This window comes from Perna viridis, chromosome 12 (assembly GCF_037379345.1).
Source record: "Perna viridis isolate PV_CMFRI_1.1 ecotype Kerala chromosome 12, ASM3737934v1, whole genome shotgun sequence".
In the NCBI taxonomy this organism is placed as follows: Eukaryota; Metazoa; Mollusca; class Bivalvia; order Mytilida; family Mytilidae; genus Perna; species Perna viridis.
Window position 1 is genome coordinate 28203819 of NC_142456.1, and position 25527 is coordinate 28229345.

At 31.6% G+C, this 25527-nt stretch overlaps 1 protein-coding gene across 10 annotated transcripts; it reads left to right on the plus strand.

The window, feature by feature from the left end:
• The first annotated feature begins 2 nt into the window (after positions 1 to 2).
• LOC148601903 (uncharacterized) lies at positions 3 to 24169 on the plus strand. Of its 10 annotated transcripts, none has more exons than XM_088554291.1 (16): positions 3 to 143; positions 5239 to 5326; positions 10956 to 10990; positions 11603 to 11699; positions 12301 to 12408; positions 12607 to 12690; positions 13065 to 13169; positions 14337 to 14777; positions 14808 to 15964; positions 16413 to 16447; positions 17401 to 17466; positions 17775 to 17862; positions 18673 to 20560; positions 20836 to 20941; positions 21442 to 21518; positions 21940 to 24169. In XM_088554291.1, exons 8-9 carry the CDS (start codon positions 14519 to 14521, stop codon positions 15422 to 15424), a joined length of 876 nt encoding a protein of 291 aa, XP_088410417.1. In that variant the 5' UTR covers positions 3 to 143; positions 5239 to 5326; positions 10956 to 10990; positions 11603 to 11699; positions 12301 to 12408; positions 12607 to 12690; positions 13065 to 13169; positions 14337 to 14518; the 3' UTR covers positions 15425 to 15964; positions 16413 to 16447; positions 17401 to 17466; positions 17775 to 17862; positions 18673 to 20560; positions 20836 to 20941; positions 21442 to 21518; positions 21940 to 24169. The 10 variants fall into 10 exon arrangements, with proteins under 10 accessions (XP_088410417.1, XP_088410412.1, XP_088410409.1 ...); XM_088554286.1 differs by adding an exon at positions 8719 to 8794 and having other exon boundaries at positions 4 to 143; positions 14337 to 15964; XM_088554283.1 differs by having other exon boundaries at positions 4 to 143; positions 14337 to 15423; positions 15847 to 15964.
• The last annotated feature ends 1358 nt before the right edge of the window (positions 24170 to 25527 follow it).

Consider the following 25527-nt stretch of genomic DNA (forward strand, 5'->3'; position numbering starts at 1 on the left):
TGCGATTAACCATTCCATAACCAAGCATTGCGCATGCGCAATTAATGACGTCACCGCAACCTTCGAACTCTACTTTCGTTTTGTCCATACGTAGATTACACGAGGAACTCGAGATAATTTAGCTACAATTATTACCTTTGCAGGTAGGTTACTATCAACATGTCCTATATGTAATTAAGAAAATAGACATTTGTCCATAATGAACTATCGAAAAAAACTGCAGCACCAAGACAACCTATGTACATTTTCTTTATTTTTTACTTCTCCTCACTACGTCTACGGTAAATCTTGGTGCCAATGGTGGATATTTATGTGTAGTGTTTATTTTTGAGATATTGCACTCATCTCCAATTTATTCCTTTTTTTAAATTTTTGTTTAATCATACCCGCTGTTGAAGAAAAGATATTGCAAGCCAAATTGGACAAAATGCCTATTTATAGATTTTAATAAATAATTATAATATTATATAATTATAATATAATTCAATTATAAATATTTCATGATATTAATTATATAAATATTCATAATTCATTTATTGATATTTATAGTGTTTTAATATTTATCAACATTTATAATTGAATTGTAAATATTTATAAATCCAAGTAAATTATTAATGTTTATAATTCATTTATAAATATTCATTATTCATTTATAGATATTTATTGTTCAATTATAGATATTCATTATTCAATTATATATATTTATAATTATTTAGAGTAACACATAACCAAAGCACAATTGCACATTCTCAAAGTAGAATCACTAATACCAAAAATAGAAAAATGCATAACAGGTACGAGAACACAATTAAAAAGAAAATATTGTACAGCTTTGAGTTTTTCTCCTCTAACTATACACTAGGAACATCAAATCAACAAAAAACATGCTTTATGAACAAGGTTTAGTCAGAAATCTGACAATTTAGTGTAATTTTTATGAACCCAGTCAATGAAATATGGCAAAATCAGGGGTTTTCACAGCCTTGTCTTAGGATCTATAAAATCACAGATATGTGTTTTATTAGTCTGAATCTTTTGTATTTGCTAGTAAATAATATAAATAATGTGAAAAAAAACTAATATATTCATTCCATTGATATTCATGCATCTAATGTAAGTCACTACATGTATATACCTTGTGATGTCTCAAAAACACCTAATTTTAGAGTTCCGCATACACTATAAGGTTTCAAAAATGAAATTTTTTGTAGAAAAACTGGAAAAATACAGCTGACTGTCTGCTTATGTACCTGATAAGCTTAGAACCTTACATTATCTTACATTTGTTTCAGATTTTTCATCATTCAAAACCCAAATAAAGGCTAACTTTTAATATCGGACACAATCGCACTTGAACAAGCTCTGTACAGGTCTGGTTTAAATTGATCTGGAGTGACAGTTTTAGCTTTGAAACCACTTCTTATTGTTTTCAATGTACGTTAGATATGTGTAGACCACTTTATGTTTGAAGTTGATCAATTTAAGTCATTGTCAGCATCATAAAATGAGTTTTCATATGTGTACCCCTATACATGGTCTAAAAGTGCATTGACCATGGCCGCATGTATAAAAACCCAATTTTTGGCCTTAAAGCAGCTGGAACTTGAGTAAACTGAACTTTATTGCATCAAATACGCATAATATGATGCAACCAGTGTAAAAAATCACAAAAATATTGCACTTAAAAAAAAGATGTACATTTTAGAGGGGCCTTATTTCCTTCGACCATTGGACATGCGAGTCATGCAATGTACCACTGATACTAAATTTTCTATAACTTATATATTTTTCAACTAATCATGATGAAACTTTGTACTTGAAGTCAAAAAAAGGTTCATCTTGACATGAGTGCAGTTTTTATTCAAATTGAGCACATTTATTGATCTAATAAGGGGGTTGCCAGGGTATCAGAATATTGTATTTACTAGTATTTGCTGGGGGTAATTTGGTGTTTATTTTCAAGAATTCAGTAAATCTACATGAAATAATATGATTTTGGCCCTTTATTCTCTATTTTCTGAAATTAAAATAAAAAATATGGTTTCTATGGGATTTTCCATTGGAATTGCACTTTTGCTAAGGTGCTAGGTATGAAATATAGACCAGTGGGGAAAATATTGTACAGCTTTGAGTTTTTCTCCTCTAACTATACACTAGGAACATCAAATCAACAAAAAACATACTTTATGAACAAGGTTTAGTCAGAAATCTGACAATTTAGTGTAATTTTTGTGAACCCAGTCAATGAAATATGGCAAAATCAGGGGTTTTCACAGCCTTGTCTTAGGATCTATAAAATCACAGATATGTGTTTTATTGGTCTGAATCTTTTGTATTTGCTAGTAAATAATATAAATAATGTGAAAAAAAACCTAATATATTCATTCCATTGATATTCATGCATCTAATGTAAGTCACTACATGTATATACCTTGTGATGTCTCTAAAACACCTAATTTTAGAGTTCCGCATACACTATAAGGTTTCAAAAATGAAATTTTTTGTAGAAAAACTGGAAAAATACAGCTGACTGTCTGCTTATGTACCTGATAAGCTTAGAACCTTACATTATCTTACATTTGTTTCAGATTTTTCATCATTCAAAACCCAAATAAAGGCTAACTTTTAATATCGGACACAATCGCACTTGAACAAGCTCTGTACAGGTCTGGTTTAAATTGATCTGGAGTGACAGTTTTAGATTTGAAACCACTTCTTATTGTTTTCAATGTACGTTAGATATGTGTAGACCACTTTATGTTTGAAGTTGATCAATTTAAGTCATTGTCAGCATCATAAAATGAGTTTTCATATGTGTACCCCTATACATGGTCTAAAAGTGCATTGACCATGGCCGCATGTATAAACACCCAATTTTTGGCCTTAAAGCAGCTGGAACTTGAGTAAACTGAACTTTATTGCATTCAAATACACATAATATGATGCAACCAATGTAAAAAATCACAAAAATATTGCATTTAAAAAAAAAGATGTACATTTTAGAGGGGCCTTATTTCCTTCGACCATTGGACATGTGAGTCATGCAATGTACCACTGATACTAAATTTACTATAACTTATTTATTTTTCAACTAATCATGATGAAACTTTGTACTTGAAGTCAAAAAAAGTTCATCTTGACATGAGTGCAGTTTTTATTCAAATTGAGCACATTTATTGATCTAATAGGTACGAGAACACAATTAATTCCCCTTGGTTTTCGTTGAATATAGTTCCAACTTTGGTAGTAAGTACCTTCCACATTTTTTCATATTTTTACTGGAAACTTCTTTGCTGAAGTTTTGCCTCTAATTGGTAGAAAATAGGTTAAAATTACATGGGATTTTTTTTCATTAATCAAATCTGACTAAAAGTTGTGATTTGGTTCAGTGGAAGAAGGTTAAAATTTAGGACTTTTAACTCAGTTCATTTGTCATGTTTACCCCATCTCCGAATTATATGTATTAGCTTCAGAAAATGATGGTAAAATTTTCTACAATTTATATATAAAATCCTGTTTGTACATATCTTTAGGCCAGAGAAGTTTTATTCAGTTTGCGCTGGTGGAATTTTTTTAATCTGCTCAAATGTGTATATTGAAATGCACTTGAAAATTAATTGCGGTCTCATGCCTGTGATTAAGAAAATAGACATTTGTCCATAATGAACTATCGAAAAAAACTGCAGCACCAAGACAACCTATGTACATTTTTTTTTTACTTCTCCTCACTACGGTAAATCTTGGCACCAATGGTGGATATTTATGTATAGTGTTTATTTTTGAGATATTTGCACTCATCTCCAATTTATTCCTTTTTTAAAATTTTTGTTTAATCATACCCGCTGTTTAAGAAAAGATATTGAAGCCAAATTGGACAAAATGCCTATTGATAGATTTTAATAAATAATTTTAATATTATATAATTATAATATAATTCAATTATAAATATTTCATGATATTAATTATATAAATATTCATAATTCATTTATTGATATTTATAGTGTTTTAATATTTATCAACATTTATAATTGAATTGTAAATATTTATAAATCCAAGTAAATTATTAATGTTTATAATTCATTTATAAATATTCATTATTCATTTATAGATATTTATTGTTCAATTATAGATATTCATTATTCAATTATATATATTTATAATTATTTAGAGTAACACATTACCAAAGCACAATTGCACATTCTCAAAGTAGAATCACTAATACCAAAAGTAGAAAAATGTATAACCATAGTATACATGTAATAGCACATAACCTGAGTAGAAATACACTTAACCTTGGTAGGTTATAACGCATAACAAAAGCATAATTACACATAACCAAGGTAGTATAACACACAACTAAGGTAGTATAGAACATAACCAAGGTAGAATAACACCTAAACAAGATAGTATAACACACAACCAAAATAGTATAACACATAAACCAAGGTAGTATAACACTTAACCAAGGTAGAATGACACATAACTGTAATGTATTTAAGTTTATAACAACACAACTTGTTGGTTACATGGTTTATATAAAACTAAAGTCTAATCAGTACATTTGCAGACTATAGCAAAACAGACAAGAAAGAATCTAAACCTAACTTAACCCTTAGCATAATTCATTGATAAACAACTGAAACACATTATTGAATCTGTCATTATAATTTGGAAGTGTTAAGTGATAAGAATGCTGTGGTTTATAATACAATAACAAACTGGTTAATGATTAATGTTTTCTAAAGTACTTAACACCTTTCCCCTCTTAAATGGAACACACGTCTAAACGATTACTGTCACTATGATTATACCTAATCTACGAAATATATTTATAGAATCTTCACTAAACTAAAGGAACAGAAATTAAATTTGCACTTTTAAACAAGTCACATTTCCTCAATTAAACGTTTTGGTTTATTTCTCTACCTTCCGGGATATCTTCTCTCGGAAATGTCTTTCTACCTGTCGATACTCGGGCTGATCGATAGACGCAGTCATTTCTTGTTGAACTTCTGTAGTTCGAATTTGATCGGCATGTCTTCTCCAAATTGCACCGTCAGAAGTTTTAACATTGTACATTAACGGACCCGATCTATTAACAATTTCTGCCGTTTTCCATTTCTCTTCTCTGTAATTTCTAACGTTTACTTTTTCACCGCCGTCAAAGTTTCTCAGTTTCCTTTTTCCTGCAAAACGATTTCTTAAATTGATTATCATTTACATAATCTTTAATTTCAGGTTTAAGCAAATCCAAGCGGGTACGGATGTTGAGTCCGAAATACAATTTTGCGGTAGTTTCATTTGTTGTGCTGTGTGGCGTGTTTCGGTAAGTTATCAGAAAGTTTGCCAGTTTTACATTTAGCGAAATTGATTGAGACGACATTGCACGCAAACTTTGTTTCATAGTTTGAATGAACCTTTCAGCCAATCCGTTGGTAGCGGGGTGATACGGTGCGGAGAGATAGTGTTTGATATCATTTGATAGAACAAATTTTCGAAATTCATTTGACACAAATTGTGAACCATTATCGCTGACAATTTACTTTGGAATTTCGTTTCTGGAAAATACTTCTCTCAAGATTTCAATTGTTTGTTTTGACGAAGTCGATTTCATTATAAACACCTCAGGCCACTTAGAACGTGCATCGACTATTACTAGAAACATAGTGTTCATAAAAGGTCCTGCAAAGTCAATGTGTATTCTTTCATACGGTGTGGTAGGCCATTCCCACGAGTGCAATGGCACAGCTTGTGGATTCTTTGCGAACATCTGGCATCCTTTACATTGTTTAGCTAAATGTTCAATATCGGCATCAATCCCTGGCCACCATACATAGCTTCTTGCAATAGCTTTCATTTTTACAACATCAGGGTGTCCTGAATGTAGCATTTCCAACACTTCGTTTCTAAGTTTAACCGGAATAACATCACGTATTCCCCATAGTATACATCCTTAGTGCACAGTAAGCTCATCACGACGTGTATAATGTGCTTGAAAGCATTTTTCGTCTGGTTTTGTCCATCCTGTCATAATGAACTCATACACTCTACTTAATACAGTTTCTCGATTGGTTTCTCTTCGCACGGCTGCACTATTAATCGGAGCTTGTTCTGTTTGTTCAGTGTAGAACAAATCCACGGCATCTTTAGTGTCCTCTGAATTTTCATACGGCAGTCGCGACAACCCATCAGCATTCTGGTGAAGTTTAGTGTTTTTGTATTCAATATCATAATCATAGCCAGTAAGAAATAGTGCAAAACGCTGAAGTCGGGCAGCTGTAGTTGACAAAATGCCCTTTTTAGGGTTGAAAATGGACACAAGAGGCATATGATGAGTTATCAATGTAAAATGTCTACCAAATAAGTATGTGTGGAATTTCTTGACTCCAAAAATGATTGCAATCGCTTCTTTGTCGATTTGAGGACGGTTTTGCTCAGATCTCGTCAGCGTACGAGATGCAAATGCTATCGGACGCTCAGTTCTATCTTCCATGATATGTGAAATGACGGCTCCAACACCGAATGGCGAAGCATCGTAAGCAAGACGGATCGGTTTCTTTGGATCATAATGACATACAATGTAGTACTAGGTCAGATGTCACTAGCTTTTTCGCTTCGAGAAATGCAGATTCGCATTGCTTATCCCAGCTCCATTATCTATCTTTTTCAAGCAGTCGGGTTAATGGTTTAACCACTTTTGAAATGTTAGGTAAGAATCGGTGATAATAATTTATCAATCCAAGGAAAGCTCTTAGCTTAGTAGTATTCTCAGGTGTTGGAGTGTTTAGCACTGATTCAACTTTATCTGACATTTTATGCAATCCCCTTGAATCTATAACGTGTCCACAATATTCCACACTTCTTTGAAAAATTGACACTTATCAAGATTGGCTCTTAGATTATATTCACTTAATCGTTTCAACACATTGTCAAAGTTAGCAAGATGTTGCTCCTCCGTATCACCTGTGACTATCATGTCATCAAGGATGCATTGAACACCACTTAATCAACATAGAATTTGATCAATTGTGTACTGCCAAATTGCGGGCGCAGACGCTACACCAAAGCACATGCGTATATAGCGGAATAATCCCAAGCCGGTGCTTATTGTGAGATATTTCTGATGATCTTCATCAACCTCCAACTGTAGGTATGCATTTCGTAAATCGATTTTCGAAAACTTTGTCCCCCCTGCTAATGGTGCAAAGATATCTCCAATTTTAGGTAACGTATATTGATCCACTGCAAGTTGGGGGTTCACTGTGACCTTAAAGTCACCACAAATACGAACATTTTTTCCATCTTTCTTCATTACCGGGACAATCGGTGTTGCCCACTCACTATTTTTCACTGATTTGATAATTCCTTTTTCTTCGAGATTTCGTAATTCCTGTTCAATTTTCGGTTTCTAGGCGTAAGGAACTGGTCGGGCCTTACAGATTTTAGGACAATTGTCTGGTTTGAAATTAAATTTAGCTGTCATACCTTTCACTTTACCTGGTCCTTCATCAAATACGGTCTGGTATGCTTTCAGCATTTGTTCCAACGACCTTGGCGGTGTCAAATCGACGATCGTATTCAACGATTTCCATTCTAGTTGAATCGGGTAGAGCCATTCACGACCAAATAGCGGGTGACAACCAGCTTTCAAAACGTACAGTTTTAGTGAAAATTTCTGATCATTGTACTGCACTGTTACTTTAGCATATCCCAACGGTTTTTAAAATTTCACCGGAATATGTTTGTAATGTCACTTTGGTGTCCTCCAAAGGCACTTTAGATCCATATATTTCTCGAAAGTCACGCTCTGATATTACTGATAGTGCGGAACCAGTGTCTAATTCCATCTTAATTGACCTTCCACCGACAATAGGTTCAATCCAGATAGAGTTTACACTTTTATTTCTAACTGTGTTGATGTCGAGATTGTCAAGTTCAGGAGTTAAGTCATCTTTGCGTATCGCATGAACTGGTTTCCGTCGTGGTTGAAAAATCCTCTGTCTTTCGGTGGACTTGCAAGCCTTCTTTACACTTGAAACAAGTTGCATCTATGAATCTGCACTCGTTTGCACGATGATTAAATCCATTATATCTATGACACTTGGACCCTGTTTGTTTTTGAGAACTTTGTTTGAATGACTGATTGCGTTTCAGTTTATTTAGTCCAACTGTTTCTCGTGTTCGGAGTTCGTCAGCATCTTTTGCGGCTGTGTCCACTGCCAATGCAATTTCCGTTGCTTTCTGAAGAGTCAAGCCTGCTTCAAACAACAGTCTCTTTTTGATTTGCTGGTTCTTTAATCCACACACTAACTGGTCTCTCAAAGTATTGTTTAAATATTGAAATCCACAATGTTCTGTTAACTTCCATAGTGCGGCAATGTAGGCATTTACATTTTCGCCTTCTTGTTGGGTACGCTGTCGAAATCAATGTCTTTCTGCAATTTGAAGAGGCTCCGGAGACTAATGATCTTTCAGAATCTTAACAATGTCTTTGTATGTTTTATCCGCGGGTTTCTCTGGGCAAGTCAGGTTTCTTAGTAAGGTATAAGTTTTACCTCCGATAAGACTAAGTAATGCAGCTACTTTCACGTCATTTTCTATTTTGTTCACTTTAAAGTACTGTTCAACTCTTTCCACATACGATTCCCATGATTCAATACTCTCTTCAAAAGCTTCAATCTTTCCAATGTAACCAGTCATTATACTTTTATTCAATAGAACCACAAAAGTCTCGCAGAAGTTTGCTGAATTCGTGCACATTTCACTTAAAATCCTCGTCGCCAGAAATTGGGAGGTATTTAAGTTTATAACAACACAACTTGTTGGTTACATGGTTTATATAAAACTAAAGTCTAATCAGTACATTTGCAGACTATAGCAAAACAGACAAGGAAGAATCTAACCCTAACTTAACTGTTTTCTATGTCTAGTCTTTGTCCCTGGATTACATTCTTTTGATTACCGCTATAACCTTGGTTCCCTTGATTACTCTTTAACACTTAGCATAATTCATTGATAAACAATTGAGACACATTATTGAAATTGTCATTATAATTTGGAAGTGTTAAGTGATAAGATGCTGTGGTTTATAATACAATAACAAACTGGTTAATGATTAATGTTTTCTAAAGTACTTAACAATAACCAAGGCAGAATAACACTTATCCACTGAACCAATGAAGTATAAACCAAGGTTGAATAACACATAACCAATGTAGTATAACACATAACCAAGGTAGAATAACACATAACCAAGGTAGTATAACACACAACTAAGGTAGTATAGAACATAACCAAGGTAGAATAACACCTAAACAAGGTAGTATAACACATAACCAAGGTAGAATGACACATAACCAAGGTAGTATAACACATAACCATGGTAGTATAACACATATCCAAGGCAGAATAACACTTATCCACTTAACCAGTGAAGTATAAACCAAGGTTTAATAACACATAATCAATGTAGTATAACACATAACCAAGTTAGTATAACACATAACCACTTAACCAATGAAGTATAACACACAACCAAGGTAGTATAACATTTAACCAAGAGAGAATGAGAATAACACATAACCAAGGTAGATTAGAACATAAACAAGGTAGAGTTACACATAATCAAGGTAGAGTTACACATAATCAAGGCAGAATAACACATAACCAAGGTAGTATAACACATAACCAAGGTAGTATAACACATAAAGCAGAATAACACATAACCAAGGTAGAATATCATATAACCAAGGTAGTATAACACATAACCAAGGTAGAACAACAAATTACCAAAGTAGTACAACACATAACCATAGCAGAATAACACATAATCAAAGCAGAATAACACATAACCAAGGTAGAATAATACATAACCAAGGTAGAATAACATATAACCAAGGTAGTATAACACATAACCAAGGTAGAACAACAAATGACCAAGGTTGTACAACACATAACCAAGGCGGAATAACACATAATCACTTAACTAATGAAGTATAACACATAACCAAGGTAGTAAAACACATATCCACTTAACCAATAAAGTATAACACATAACCAAGGCAGAATAGAACATAACCAATGTAGTATAACACATAACCAAGACAGAATAACACATAACCAAGGTATTATAAAACATAACCAAGGTAGAATAACACATAACCAAGGTAGAATAGAACATAACCAAGGTAGAATAGAACATAACCAAGGTAGAATGTTACATAAGCAAGGCGAAATAACACATAATCAATGTCGTATAACACATAACCAAGGTTGAATAAAACATAACCAAGGTAGTATCACACATAACCAAGGTAGAAAAACACACACTACAGAATTCACAAATATAAATTTTCTTATACATATTAGTAGACAAATTCTATAGAATTCAAAATTATATAAGCCTGTTTTAAAAGTCTTTGTATAGGATGTTACCAATACTCTTGTTGCTCTAAAATATTAATTAGGGAGCTATGGCAAGCCAAAGTGGACAAAAATGTCTATTTATAAATATTTATAAATACATGTAATTATAAATATTGATAATTGAATTATAAATATTGATAATTGAATTATAAATATTTGTAATTCATTTATTATTATTTATTGTTCATAAATAAAAATTTATAAAGATGATATGATTTATAAATATTTATAAGTGAATTATAAATATTACAAATTTCCTTGAATTTATAATTTTTTATAAATCATTTATAAATATTAATAATTCCGTTATTAATATTTATAATTACTGAATATATAAATATTAACAAATGAATAAAAATATTTATAATTATTTATGAATATTAAAAAAAATCAGCATTTTTGTCCATCTTGGTTTGCCATGGGGAGCTGCATATTTTAAAAAGTATTGCAGTGCCCACAATTGAATGGTACATTGAAGGAGGATATCTAAACAGGAAAATATGTCAATACATTATTATGCTTTTATATAGAAATGGACCCTGACTGGAAAAAAATTCAGCTGAAAGTAAGTTTTCATATGTTTTTATAATTACATTGTACATTCTTAACATTTTTTTTATATTTAAGTTGTGTCATATTTAATGATTTACTTACATGAGTATACTAAATCAGATTTATAGCCATTATAATCAAGTCAAATTAAGAAGTTTGTTGCAGTACAAAAGCTGAAATACTTAGAATGCACACAACACTGAATTCATTAATATACTCTTTGTTTCATTTCATGTATTACTATACTGGTATTAAAAAATATCTTGTAGAAAAAAGGGGAAGGATAAACCCTAGATGTTAAGATGATCATGTTGGTCAACAAACAAAAATAAATATAACTGTGTTTAGTATATTAGTTATAAGAGTAAACAAGGAAACCAAGGTTATAGGGTAATCAAAAGAATGTAATACAGGGACAAAGACCAGACATGGAAAACAGACATACACAACAAAAAACAAAAAAGTAACTAAAATCATACATACAAAGTAACAAAAGTAAATGAGCAACTCGGACTCCAATAAAAACTGGGAGCATGGACCAGGTGCACCGGTAGGTTAAGCGTCCTCTGTTTTTCTAGAAAAAAATATGATCTAATGAAATCAAAGATTATTTTATTCTCTGCAGCTTGAAACATGGATCAATAAAAGTGATTCAAATATTGCTGTCCTTTACCTACCAAAGGCAACAAGGAAAGAACACTTTCCACAACTAAAAGCTGTTGGTAAGACATTTTAATTAAGGTATGAGTTATCATTGGTTCTGATTTATCTGTGAGTTTAGATTTGTTTTAACAAAGATTCCTTAAACAATTTGTATCTCATAGTTTTTGTATAAATCATACTTATGATTGACTTTATTTATACCTATGAAATTTTTCACTGGTTTTTAAAAGTGAATGTTTTTAAATCTTCATTACATGTATTTTGAAGTTATTATACTGTAAAAACTCTAAATTGTGGAGGTAAGAAAACCGTGAAAAATAGTACATGTAAAATTGATTTTTAATACCTTAACACTAATTATCTTTTTGAAACCACGAAAATTGATACCTGAGAATATGTTCATCTGACACAATCCACGAAAAATTAACAACCACAGGAATTAATAATTAACAGTAACTATTGTACTAATTTAGAACATTGCTTGCAACCAATCTTGTTTTTATATATCATCATCAATTTCTCAATAACTAATCAAAAAAGCATATTGTTCACATATCTCTCGTTTGTATATATATATATATTTATATCATGTATTACACTTTAAACCAAATCTTAGAAAAATATTTTGTTTTTTTTTCATAAATATCTCGTTTATTTCAGTTTCACCAAGCTTGAAACACTTTGTCCAAAGCAGTGAAGTGCGGAGGATATTTGTTTAAAGTGCCCAAGTTGCAATTATTCCTGCACAGGGAAAATCCTCTAAAGATGGTATGTCCTTTACATGCAATAGATTACTATGCTGTTTTCTGTAGATATATTATTCATATGATTTTTGTTGTTGCTGGTTAACTTCACTTTCACTGTACACTTCAGTATTATTCCTATTTCATGATTCTATAATTGTTTGCTCTATTTGGTTGTTTTTTCAAGACAATGCATTTGTTAAAATCCACCGAATTGTTACAGAGATGCTAATCCTAACAGAAGAGGTTTCGGAAGCAGACATGCACTGGAAAAGGGCTATGCTTAGTGAATTAGTTAAATTGTATAGTGAGTACCTTTATTATGTGTTTTTCATTCTCAGCAAACAGCCATTTTTGTAATAGCACAATTAATGTTTTGGATACTCTATTACTAACTCAAGTGATGACATTCACCTTAGTTCCATATCTTTACAGACATTTTTCATACATAGGACATATCATAGAGCCTTCTATTTTATGAATTCATTAAATAAATTTTGTGGCATTTATTTAGTTTCTAGATGTATTATTAATCTTCAACCCAGACTTGCAGAATTGTTTTTTAAATTTTGTTCTGGTTGCTATTTGTTATGTATTCCTGTTTTTATATAAGACTTTTTTAAAAATTATATGGAAATATCCCATTATCAAAGTTAATAAATATTGTACTTAAATTTATAGTGAAGAAGACAAAACAGATGGGATGCGGGTACTGGGGAAAGGAGGCCTTTAAGTCTGAATTTTGGCCTGAGGATGTGGCATTCCGACCTCCTACTACCAATAAGTGTAATTTGATAGCTTAATAATTTAGAATACTGACACAAGACCACAATTAATCCCCCTTGGGTATTTTGTTTTATAAAAGTATAATTCAAACTATTATAGAGGGACCTTAATCCTTTTTTAATTTTTTATGGAAACTTAATTGCTGAAGACTTGTCACTGAAAGGTTGAAAGTAGGTCAAAATTACATTGGACTACAAATTGTAATTAGAATTAGTGGAAGAAATCAAATATTGGAATTTTAACTCAATTCTCTGTTCAATTTCTGGATCATATGAATTGATTTAATAAAATGATGGTAATTGTTTCTGAAATTTTTGTATAAATTCTGACTTTTGGGTGTATTCACCCCAGTGAAAATTTATTCAGTTTGTGTTGGTAGAATTTTTTAAGCATGCATCCCCTTGTTTTGAATTATTAGCCCAATGATCTTTCTTCTCACTTTGAATACCACACAAAATTTTCAGCTTTCAAAGTAATCTTTTTAAAGGGTCCTTATTTTCTTTTTTGTCAGGGGCCTTTTTTTCTATTTAATCCTGCATATTGAAAGCACGGTCCTAAAATCATGTATTCACTTTTATGGAGGTAGATATTCATGTCTTTTATTGTTTTGATAAGAATATATAAGTGCCTAATCATTTTTTAAACAATTACAATTTCCCTAAAAACTTTTTTTTTTAAATTCAGGATATTGCCATAAAATATGCCCATATTTTTCAGAAAACGTGGTGTGAATCATTAATTTTCACAGAAACCATTGGCTTTCACCTGTTAGTCCAATCAAAATAAATTTATACCTCTTATTTATAGAAAAATCTTGGAAATCACTCTTCTTATAGTCATTTTAACACTGCTATAATTAACTTTATTATCTGAAGAATTTAATGTACTACAAAAAATATAAAGCTAACAATAAGGTGGAAAAAATTTTTTTCATATTAATTTTTAAAACATATATTGTATGATGATTTTTTTACAAAAAGCATACTTAAAATGTCTTTATGAAAAGGGAATTAAATAAATATTTGTTTTGAGAATTGTGTGCAATATTTTGTGCTAAAAAAATTAATGTCTTTTTCCCAACCTTGCAATGATAAATGTAAAATCCTTTCCGTATAGTCTTCCATGTAAACTTCAGTCTTCATTTCTTATTTATTTGTTTATTGTTAGCTTTTAAAGGTGGAATACTCCAGAGAAATGAAATGGACGAAGTATTTCTGAAATACCTTAGTTGGAGGCTCTAGGAAACTGTTGGACCTAGACCTGATGGACCTGAATTGGACATATCTTCTGAAGTACCTGACAAGAAAGATTTCCCTATTGGACCTAGCTTTATACCTGATGGATCTGACATGACGGACATATTTTCTGACAGACCTGACATGACGGACATATCTACTGACAGACCTGACATCACTGATTCTCCTGTTGGGAATGACCTTAGACCTGATGGACCTGACATGACGGACATATCTTCTGACAGACCTGACATGACTGATTTCCCTTTTGGACCTGGCCTTAGACCTGATGGATCTGACATGACGGACATATCTACTGACAGACCTGACATCACTGATTCTCCTGTTGGGAATGACCTTAGACCTGATGGACCTGACATGACGGACATATCTTCTGACAGACCTGACATGACTGATTCCCCTTTTGGACCTGGCCTTAGACCTGATGGACCTGACATAACGGACATATCTACTGACAGACCTGACATCACTGATTCTCCTGTTGGGAATGACCTTAGACCTGATGGACCTGACATGACGGACATATCTTCTGACAGACCTGACATGACTGATTTCCCTTTTGGACCTGGCCTTAGACCTGATGGATCTGACATGACGGACATATCTACTGACAGACCTGACATCACTGATTCTCCTGTTGGGAATGACCTTAGACCTGATGGACCTGACATGACTGATTCCCCTTTTGGACCTGGCCTTAGACCTGATGGACCTGACATAACGGACATATCTACTGACAGACCTGACATCACTGATTCTCCTGTTGGGAATGACCTTAGACCTGATGGAGCTGATATGATGGACATATCTTGTGACATACCTGACGTGACTGATTTCACTTTTGGCCCTGGCCGTAGACCTGATGGACCTGACATGACAGACATATCTACTGAAAGATCTGACATGGCTGATTTCCCTGCTGGACCTGGCCTTAGACCTGATGGACCTGACATGACGGACAAACATCAGGATACAAATCCAGGATTAAGGAAGTATTAGTTAATATACTAATTATTAATTTATTACTTGTCTGTTAGTCTTTCATCAGAGCTCTGCCATAAGAAGTGGAGTTCGCCCTATAGTGATCACTCTTTCCATCAGTGATTTTTAGTTTTGTTTGTAATAACGCTCTCTCTGTTTCAGAACTATTTTTGGTTTTCCAATAACTTCAAAGATTCTGTTGATAACAATGAAGGCTCGAAAAAACTGTAGAATATTGTTTATACTGGTACCTTTGTCAAAATCTACATATCACGGTAAATGTTATAAAAACTAATATTGAAGAAATCAAATACATGTAATGTAATTTGTCATAATTGGAAACTTAATTTTGTAGTTTCATGGTAAAGCCTTTGATAATACATTTCATATTTTGAATTGCATTTTGGGTACATTTCAGTTTGATCTCCTTTTTTTTATAGATTTGTACCACTTGATAGAAAGTCGTGCTCCTCATAGAGATATGCTATTAACAGCATGTAATGACATAAAACTTACAGCAAAGTCATTTATCTCAATGAGAGATAAATTTCTGATGAGGTATTTATGTTATTTTTATTAAATATGTCCTGCAAATATGACCAGATTTAAAACAATCTGAACTGTGATCATGTTCATACAGTAGATTTAAGACAGAAGAACAAAAAGTGTAAGAAAAAAGATGTTTATATAATGTTATCCATTTTTCAAATAGGTCTCTGGAATGATTAACTTCGACAAAATTCCATGAAGTGTGTTTCATTTATATGTTTAAAATATATGCACTTTGTAGGTAAAATAGTTAATATAGTATTCTTATGTTACTAATAAATATTAAGTTGAGGTAATTGGATACTTGCTAATGTACCTGTTGACTAAAATAATATGTCACAGAGAATGAAATCTTTAGTAATTTCATCGATATTCCAACTACCGTTTTGAAAAGATACCCTTCTTTTTTTTAATGTTGCTGTTATTGGTAAGAATGATTCATTTTTTTATATCACAGATAGCTTCATGACTAGTTCGCTGCTACAGAATGAGGTAAGGGTATAGTTTTACAAATTACACCTTTACGGAAGAAACATTTTTGAAACTTCCATAATTTAATGTTATGGGGCTAGTTTCCCCTCACACTTCCCACACTTTTACTTGATTGTTAAAAACATTATTTTTTTCCAAAAGTCTATTTTTATAACAAACTTGTGTATGTTATATGAACTTCTAATTCTATGCCCTGTCTTTACAATATTGTTGTATTTTCATTCCATGTTATGATATCACTGGGCATAAGAATGTGCTGTATTTTTTTCTCATTTTGAAATTTGAAGAATATAGGTAATCTGTATAAAATGGAAGAATAATTATTAGCTTAGGAAATCGCTTTTTTTTCAAAATATAGTGAAATATCCATCCCGTAATTTTTTTCTTATTTTTGTTGTCCATTTGAGGATATGAATGATCAAATATAAAAAACTTTTTAAAATATCAGCATTTTATTTAATTATATTACAGAGTAGTATTGAATACATACAGTGTTCAATTATGCAACTGCTGTTCAGTAGGAAACAGAATCTTCTAAGTGATGTTAATAGTAATGCTCTATTGCAAACCAAATCCAAATAACTTTATAGAGGTTACAAATGTTACATGTATTATTATGTTCATCAAAGTAATCTCTTGAAAACAAATTCTCTAATACAACTATATAGTTTTCTTGTTTATTATTAGGTATAATATTTATATATTACTTTATTATATCAAATTTTCAATTAGAGAAAAAATAAGTTTTACTGAAGTTATGGTATTCAACCATTTAGAAAAATATTAGTATAGTGGTAAAGCCATATATGCTAAGCATACTTTTACCAAATACCTTTTTTTTATTATAAAAAGTTCTATTCAAAAATTTATTTAGGTTACGTTTTATATGTTTAAATTAGAGGAACCCACTGGGTATAAATACCTAAAATTTATTTGTTTTCTTCCTATTTCAGTTTGAAATAGCATCATCAGAGGCAGTTGGCATTTTTAAAAGAGGGAGAAGACATTGGATCTTGATAGTGAGTTTTTATACTTTTCAATGCTAGAAATGGATGAATGCTGGCTGCAGGGAGAGGAGTGAGACTTAAATCTTTTATAGTTTTTCTTTTTTTGTTTTTATATATAATGTTTTTCATTTGATTCTTATAGAAATCTTTGCCTTTTCTTCTAATAGGATTTCAGATACCTCTCATCATTCTGGGTTTTAAAATGTTTAAAAGATTTTTAAAAGGATAATGGATTTAAAAAATCAAACACAAAAACCCTGTCTAAACAATGAAAATCCAAAAATATGTGTGCAATCTCAATTAAGTTTTGTAATTTAAAGTTTTCAACTTTGGTACCAAAGAGCTTACTGTATTGGACCCTCTCGGGGAATTGGAGGCGAAATTACAGCTATTGCTGACAAGCTGGCAGTAAGTTAATAGAGTTTTTCTTGGTTGTTTACTTCTCCTATAAGATCTGTTCCCATTAAATGTGTAAATAACAAAAAATAGGAACATGCAGGATAATTTTACTTATAAAAAATGTTTATAAAAACTTGAAATGGGAAAAAGGAATCATCATTTAATGAATTAATCTTAATTTTGTTCATTCATTGACAATTGCTTCAAACTGTACCAGATTTGCTACATCTATATGAAAGCATGTATTTTGAAATTGGTTCCATTTTTATAGAGGTAGTTAATTTAAGCTGGGAGCTGAGACACAGCTTTCTAGGAGTAATTGTTTGAATTTGATATGTGGCACATGCAGCCAGTGTAAAAATAATAAAATATCCTTTTACACTTTTAATTCATACAGGGGCAGATCCAGACACTTTGAAAAGGAGGGGTGTAAGGGCATTATTTACCATTTTTGTCAATTTTACACATGAGAATTTAAAATTTTCAAATAAAAAGGCGGGATGCACCCCTCTGGATCTGCCACTGTCATATGAATATATATGTAGTAAACTTTCATCTGGGACTTAGCATTTATTGTTTATTTTAAATACTGTTTTGATCTCTTAAAAATTGAGTTAGTATAATACAAAGTAAAAAAAACAAATATAAGAATACTTCATGTGTGACCATCAGTTAAAGCCGTATGGTTTAGGTAAGAAGTTTTTTTGCACTTTTTTCTGTTATTCTCTTTTTTCATTTTGCTTCTTTCTGATTTTTATGTGAAATAGGGAAATCTGTGGAATAAATTTGTGAATGACTAATAATTATAAACAATTTCAGTACTTTCCAGTGTTCAAAATTGGATCTGCAGCAAACTATGACCAGAATAAAATTAGCACATTCCATACAATGAATATTTGGAGATGTCAGATAAGTTTGATTTAATTTATTTTATGAACTTTCAGATCTTAGTGGTACTTTCTTTTTAACATATAACAACTTCCTGTGTGTAAATCATTAGCCCAAGTCATCTTCTGACCTCCTGCTCAGTACAAGTTCATAAAATGATTCGTTCAAAAATATGTCTGCTCTTTCTGGAAGACATTTTTAAATGTAAAGGAAAGTAGTTTAACATTACACATTAAAATGCAGAAAAAATACCAGAAACCCAATGAATAATGACACATTGTGCTACGACATGCTTAGCTCTACGCATATCTTTCTCTTTATAAAATGTCTCCTAATCTGAGGCCATACAAAGATTTTGACCGTATTTTTAAACGTCAAAGTGCTCAAGATATATGTATTTTATTACTTGTGGTTCTTTGTAGTTGTTGTATTTCTTTTTCAAAGGTTGCTATTACGATCCATCTCTTTCGAAAGGTTTATATCAACTTTGAACATTTATAACTTGTGTTTATGGTGTCTATAAGTTAAAGCAAATTAGAACTACATGTTATAGAACTCTCCATTAAATGATATATAAATCCACCTTTTCCAAACCTTCATGAATAATCATGTTGATTGAACCAGTTTTGGATATTTTAAATGTTCTATGCTAGTTGCTTATTTATGGATTAATTATTGAATAAAAGTGAAAGAGTAATCAAGGGAACCAAGGTTATAGCGGTAATCAAAAGAATGTAATCCAGGGACAAAGACCAGACATGGAAAACAGACATACACAACAAAGAACATAAAGTAACTAAAATCATACATACAAAGTAACAAAAGTAAATGAGCAACTCGGACTGCACTAAAAACTGGGAGCATGGACCAGGTGCACCGGTAGGGTAAGCGTCCTCTGCTAGAAACACCCGCCGAGTTGCTCATATAAAGTCAAGTCCGGGGTAGACAAACGAGGAAAGGAAAACTATGACCCGTTGAATAAATCAGTTTTCATGTTGCTGATGGATACACCATAACGATCCACGAGTTCATGATGACAACCATAAAACTTCTGTAGTGATGACTTCAATCTTGTAGCAACATAACTTTGTTCCAGAAGCCTATTTGTTAGAGTTCTAGCGCGATACAAAAAGTCTGCGTAGTTTCGGCAAGCTCTGGCATAACGTATGAGTTGTGATATGAACACTCCATACGCAGGAGCCGAGGGGATGTTGCCACAGATGAAAGGAAAGTTGACAATTCTGAATTAAAAGTCATCACGTTTGTCGTAAAGTTTGGTCAATAGTTTTCCTTTACCATCGATTTCTAAGTGTAGGTCAAGATATGAGGCTGACTTCACAGTGTCTGTAGTATCTTTTATCTCAAGTTCTTTTGGGTAGATGCGATGTATCAAATCCCGGAAATTAGGATTGTTTAAAGATAAGACGTCATCTATATAGCGGAAACATAGATACATGTAAATATCTAAAACATTATGCACTTTCATTAATGAATAATTCTTTTTATTGTTAATTCTAGGATAAAAAAAAAATTAAGAATATTGTTGTTTTTCCTCTATCATTTATGAAGTATGTTCTTTTTTATATGTGCAAAATTTAATACACTTAGATACCTTATACCCTCTTCTGCAACAAAGTATGTGTACTGAGAACCTATGACAGCATTTGCAATATGTCATTAAGCATGGTAAAATTTGTTTTATTTTTGTTTTACAGATCTTATCTTAAAATGAAATATCCTTCAAGTTCCAATAACTGGAATGTATTAACAGTGCCTCACACGAAACAGATGGACATCATGTGGCTTGTTCTGTTTAACGGTATTTGTTATATTGTTTTCTTATACTTTGCAACTAACTGCTAAGGAAGAGGGATTGGATTAATCAAAATGTAATAGTCTGATTAACAGTTTTCATTGCTTTCTAGAAGATGTGTTTGACCTTGACTTTTTTTAAAGTCTGTTTTCTAAAGTTACATTAATGAAACAAATACATATAGTTAATCTCTATAATATGTTTTGAAGGAATACTTTTTTTCAGAAGCTTAATTTTTGCACACCGAACATAGTACCTGTGATATAAATTTTAATTTTCAGTTTGCTTAGAGGTACATACTCGGGAAACCATTGGAGTTCAATTTCAGTTATCATCATATGGCCTCTTTTAAGAGGAAAATCATTGATTTGATTGTAAATAATCAAGGTAAGCGATCAATAAACACTAGTGCTGATGAATTTTTCTTTTATGTAATTTTTAAAAAATATTTCTAGCGCCTGAAATAGATGCAAGTAGCAGAATTTGTGCTATATACTGTGAATAAGGATAAAAACAAAAATAACCGACAACAAATCTGATACATAATCAAGTCATGTCCCAATTAAATCCATATATCCTTATAAGAAATATAGTTACATAATTACATCTTGCCTTCCCCATCACTTTGTATGCAGATTTCTTGTTAGTCTGAAATTGTAATTAATTTTCAACTCTAAGATATTTCTTTTGTTAAGCTGTTACACTTTGTTGATGGATTTCACAAAAATTCAAAATAAAAATGTTTGACCATATTGTTCAATGAATTCTTTTCAGGAGATAATGGTCATTAAGTAGACAAAGAGAATGATATAGAATGTACCAATCAACTTGCATTTAAAAAAAATGCAGGAGAAATTTTATTTTAACTTTCTTGTTTGTTTTTACAGATGAAACATTAATACTGAAATTATGTAGAGAATGCTCCATGGAATATCCAAAACGAAAAACCCCAGATGTTCAATGGGTAAATGTTTGTTTAATATTGAATTGATCTATACTACCTACCACATCCCCTTATGTGTGTAAAGATAAAAAGACTAGTACTTGGCAACTAATTCTGTATCAACTCAAGATTATTAAGTAAAGCCCAGTAACTATGCAAGAAACAATATGGAACAATGCAATGCCATGATCATTTTATCACATATTTTAATCACTATAAATACTCAAAATGACTTTTCCTGCCATTTTTGAATGTAATTTCTAAATTTATATATAGATTATTTGATTTTTAATAATAAATATAACTTTCTTTTTTACATTGACAATATTTCAATACTGACTTGCTAGATTGCCATTTTAGGGCTATAATGTCCATAACATTCCCAAACATATAATAGATTGTAATATTTTGATTTATTATTATATTTGTTTTTCTTTAACAGGTTGGATGTTTTATGTATGAATTGGTTGTGTGACTTGTGTTAAATGAATTTATAATATTTATTTTTCAAATACTACTTTTGTGAGACTCTACACTTTATCACTGTGTTTCGCGACTTGCGGACCAACATTTTGTCAACATTTATCTCCGTTTGGAGTAGGTATCTATTCGGAACACGTAAGGTTTTTCATCCGATATCGACGATACTTTAGAAAATCTCGAAAGTCAAAAGGGAATTTCTCGTTCTACTGACCCTGCCATACATTTTCTTTACCCGGGATACCAATGAAAATCATCCTTATGTAACTGTCCAACAAAATGAAACACCCTGTAAATTTTAGAAAAACCGTTGTGTTTGTCTGCTGGGGATTCCATTTTCATTCGAGTTACCTCTTTTTTCTGCACCCGAATCCGAACATCCGAGGGATTTCGAAGTTATACTTGCTCTTACGGAAGGTAACTCTGCAAAAACAGGAAAAAATATGGCTGCATCCCGAGCTCTGCAAGTAGGGAATTATGCTTACCCTAGTATATCTTTTTGTACAGCCACAAAGTACTTTTTGATTTTTTTTAAATTTTAAGGGAAACTATTAAGTTCTGGCAGATTTTAAAAATTAATAATCTGTTTCTGATTATGTAGGAAATAAATAATCTGGACTCATCATACCAGAAAATAAATATTTTTACTTTTGGAAGTTAATTTAATATTAATATTCTGACCTTTGCTAATAAATTGGAAATAAATGTTCTGTCGTGCGCTAAACCTGTAAAAAAAAATCATAAATGAGAAAAGTATACATGCTTAAATATTTTTTTAAAATTTTTATATAAAACTTTTATACTATATGTTAATAAATATGTAATTTCATATTGGCCCTGTCATATTGGTCGAGGCTGTCGTATTGGTCCCGAGGCATTGCCGAGGGCCAATAAGACTGTCGCGGCCAATATGGTTGACCAAAACCTATAACAGGGCAAATGTGAAATTACATATTTATTGACAATTTTATTAACTAACTGAACTAGAACAGTTGTTTTCATGTTTTACCAAGAACATGTGGGTTTATTTACATTAATCAGTCTTAAAAATCATTTTTGTACAAAATGAAAGATTTTTTTTGTTTCTTCAGCTTTTAGTCATGGTGAACAAAGTTAATGAAATCCAATTCTTACTCAAAATGGCAGTGTCAAATAAGGTAGTTGGTTAATAAAGCACCCTTATAGTTTCCTGTGGCAATATTAAATACATGTACATAAATGACTTCACTGGGGTAATTTGAAGTTTAATATTGTAATTGTAGATTTCATATGTATAAATTTATATTTTTACATTTGCTGTAAGTTTACAACGTTCAATATGCTGCGGTTGCCACACAGCTTTTTATTTTATGCTGTTTAGAGTTTGAATGGTATGCCCATACTTGCCCAAGTTGTTCAACATTTGACCTTTGCAGTGGAACAACCCTGCACCTTGCAAAGCATTTTTTGATAGAATAAATAAGATTGAATGAATGCTAATCTTATAACACCAATAATACAATTTTTACTTTTACACATGTGCAAATGTTTCAAAGTATTTTGCTCAATGACGGATGTTTGCAGGTCATGTTAAGACATTTTTGTCAGATTTATTTACTCATCCGTATTAACCATTTCATAGAATTAATATTTTTGCCCCACTTTTCTTTTCATAATTTCATTAAACACCCCTTAAAATGCTATTTGGGAACTTTTTATGAAATCCTTGTTATTTCTTTAGTGTTATTAATAGATGAAAGATACAGATACTAAGACAAAACTATGAAATATCTAGAGAAATACTTTTCCTGTCAAAATTTTAAATTCTTATATCTCAAAAAATGAGCTCATTGAGCAATCTATTATTTTCTATTTTTTTTTCTAGCATAACAGATCTGAAAGATTTCACAATCATTTGACATTCTTTTTTCCTTAAATAGAGCTGAAAACATCCTGAAATACTTACTACAGTCCGTATAAATAATTTGATAATAATCATCTGTTGTAAAGTTATGCCATTCATAAAATTTGTCATGGATTTGAATTGGTATTAATCTCTCTCATTCAGTGTCGGACTCCAACATAGAATATTGGCAATACGAATATATTTGATATTAGACAAATTCTTTAGATTGCATGAAAAAATTGTCACCCTAGCTTATGACTGTATGATCCTTGAAAAACTTGATATTATTAAAACCTCAACATTATTATCTTTTGAGTTGGTTTTTAGCTGTAGGAAATGTAGAAAAAAAACAATACTTAAAAGCAGGGCTGTAGTAATTGTACCTATTTTCAAAGACAATAAGCATTTCAACTCAGCTGATTTATACAGATCCAGGTTGCTCATATACTTTTGTTTCTTTGTGCATGTTATTTTGGTATTTTGATTTTCACTCCAATTTTGGTTCTTGGAGTTACTCAAGCATAATACATCAGTAGAAACAAGAAGATGCACAAATAAACAAGGTTGATACACACATAACCAATATAGATATCTACATAACCAGGGTTTATACACATATTAACAAGGTAGAAAATCAGGTAACCAAGGCTGATACAAACATAACCATATTACCAAGGTTGAAACACATACATTCAATGTTGATACAAGTATACCGGTAACATAAATAGGTATCCATATAAATTAGCTGTAAAATCAGATTACCAAGATGGATATTCGCATAACTAAGGTAGAAACAGATAACCAAGGCTGATACACACTAAACCAAGGTAAAAACACAGATAACCAAGGTTGATATCCATATAACCAAGGTTGATATGCACATTACTAAGATAGAAACAGACACAGTCGAGGCTGGTGCACATAACCAAAGTTAAAACACAATTAACCAAATTTGATATACACATAACCAATATAAGTATACAAATATCCAAGGTTGATATGCACATAACCAAGGTAGAAACAGATAACCAAGGCTGATATTCACATAATCAAAGTAAAAACACAGATATCAAAGGTTGATATCACCATAACCAATAATGGTATGAACATAACCAACGTTGATATACACATAACAAAGGTTGATGTGCATATAACCAAGGTAAAAACTTATATTACCAAGGTTGATACGCACATAACAAACATAGATATTCATATAATCATGGTTGATATCCATATAACCAGGTAGAAACAGATAATTAGGGCTGATGAACACATAACCAAAGTAAAAACACAGATAACCGAGGTTGATATGCACATAACCAAGGTAGAAACAAAGAAAACAAGGTAGAAACACATATATTCAAGGTTGATATGCACATAACCAAGGTAGAAACAAAGAAAACAAGGTAGAAACACATATATTCAAGGTTGATATGCACATATTCATGGTTAGTGCGTACATAACCAATACAGATTTACACATAACCAGATTTATATGCACATAACCAATGCATATATAGGGTTATTGGTAAAATATTATCAATGTTTTTTATGTTGGATCAGTATTATGTATTGACATTTTGTTCCTGCGTTTTAGAAAAAAATTTTTTTTGATCATATTTAAAATTCAAATGTATGATCACAATTTCATTTAACATCATGTTA

What these genes read in the sequence shown, in the direction of transcription:
- LOC148601903 (XM_088554286.1), top strand. Translation starts at nt 14,519, where the DNA reads ATGACGGACATATTTTCTGACAGACCTGACATGACGGACATATCTACT.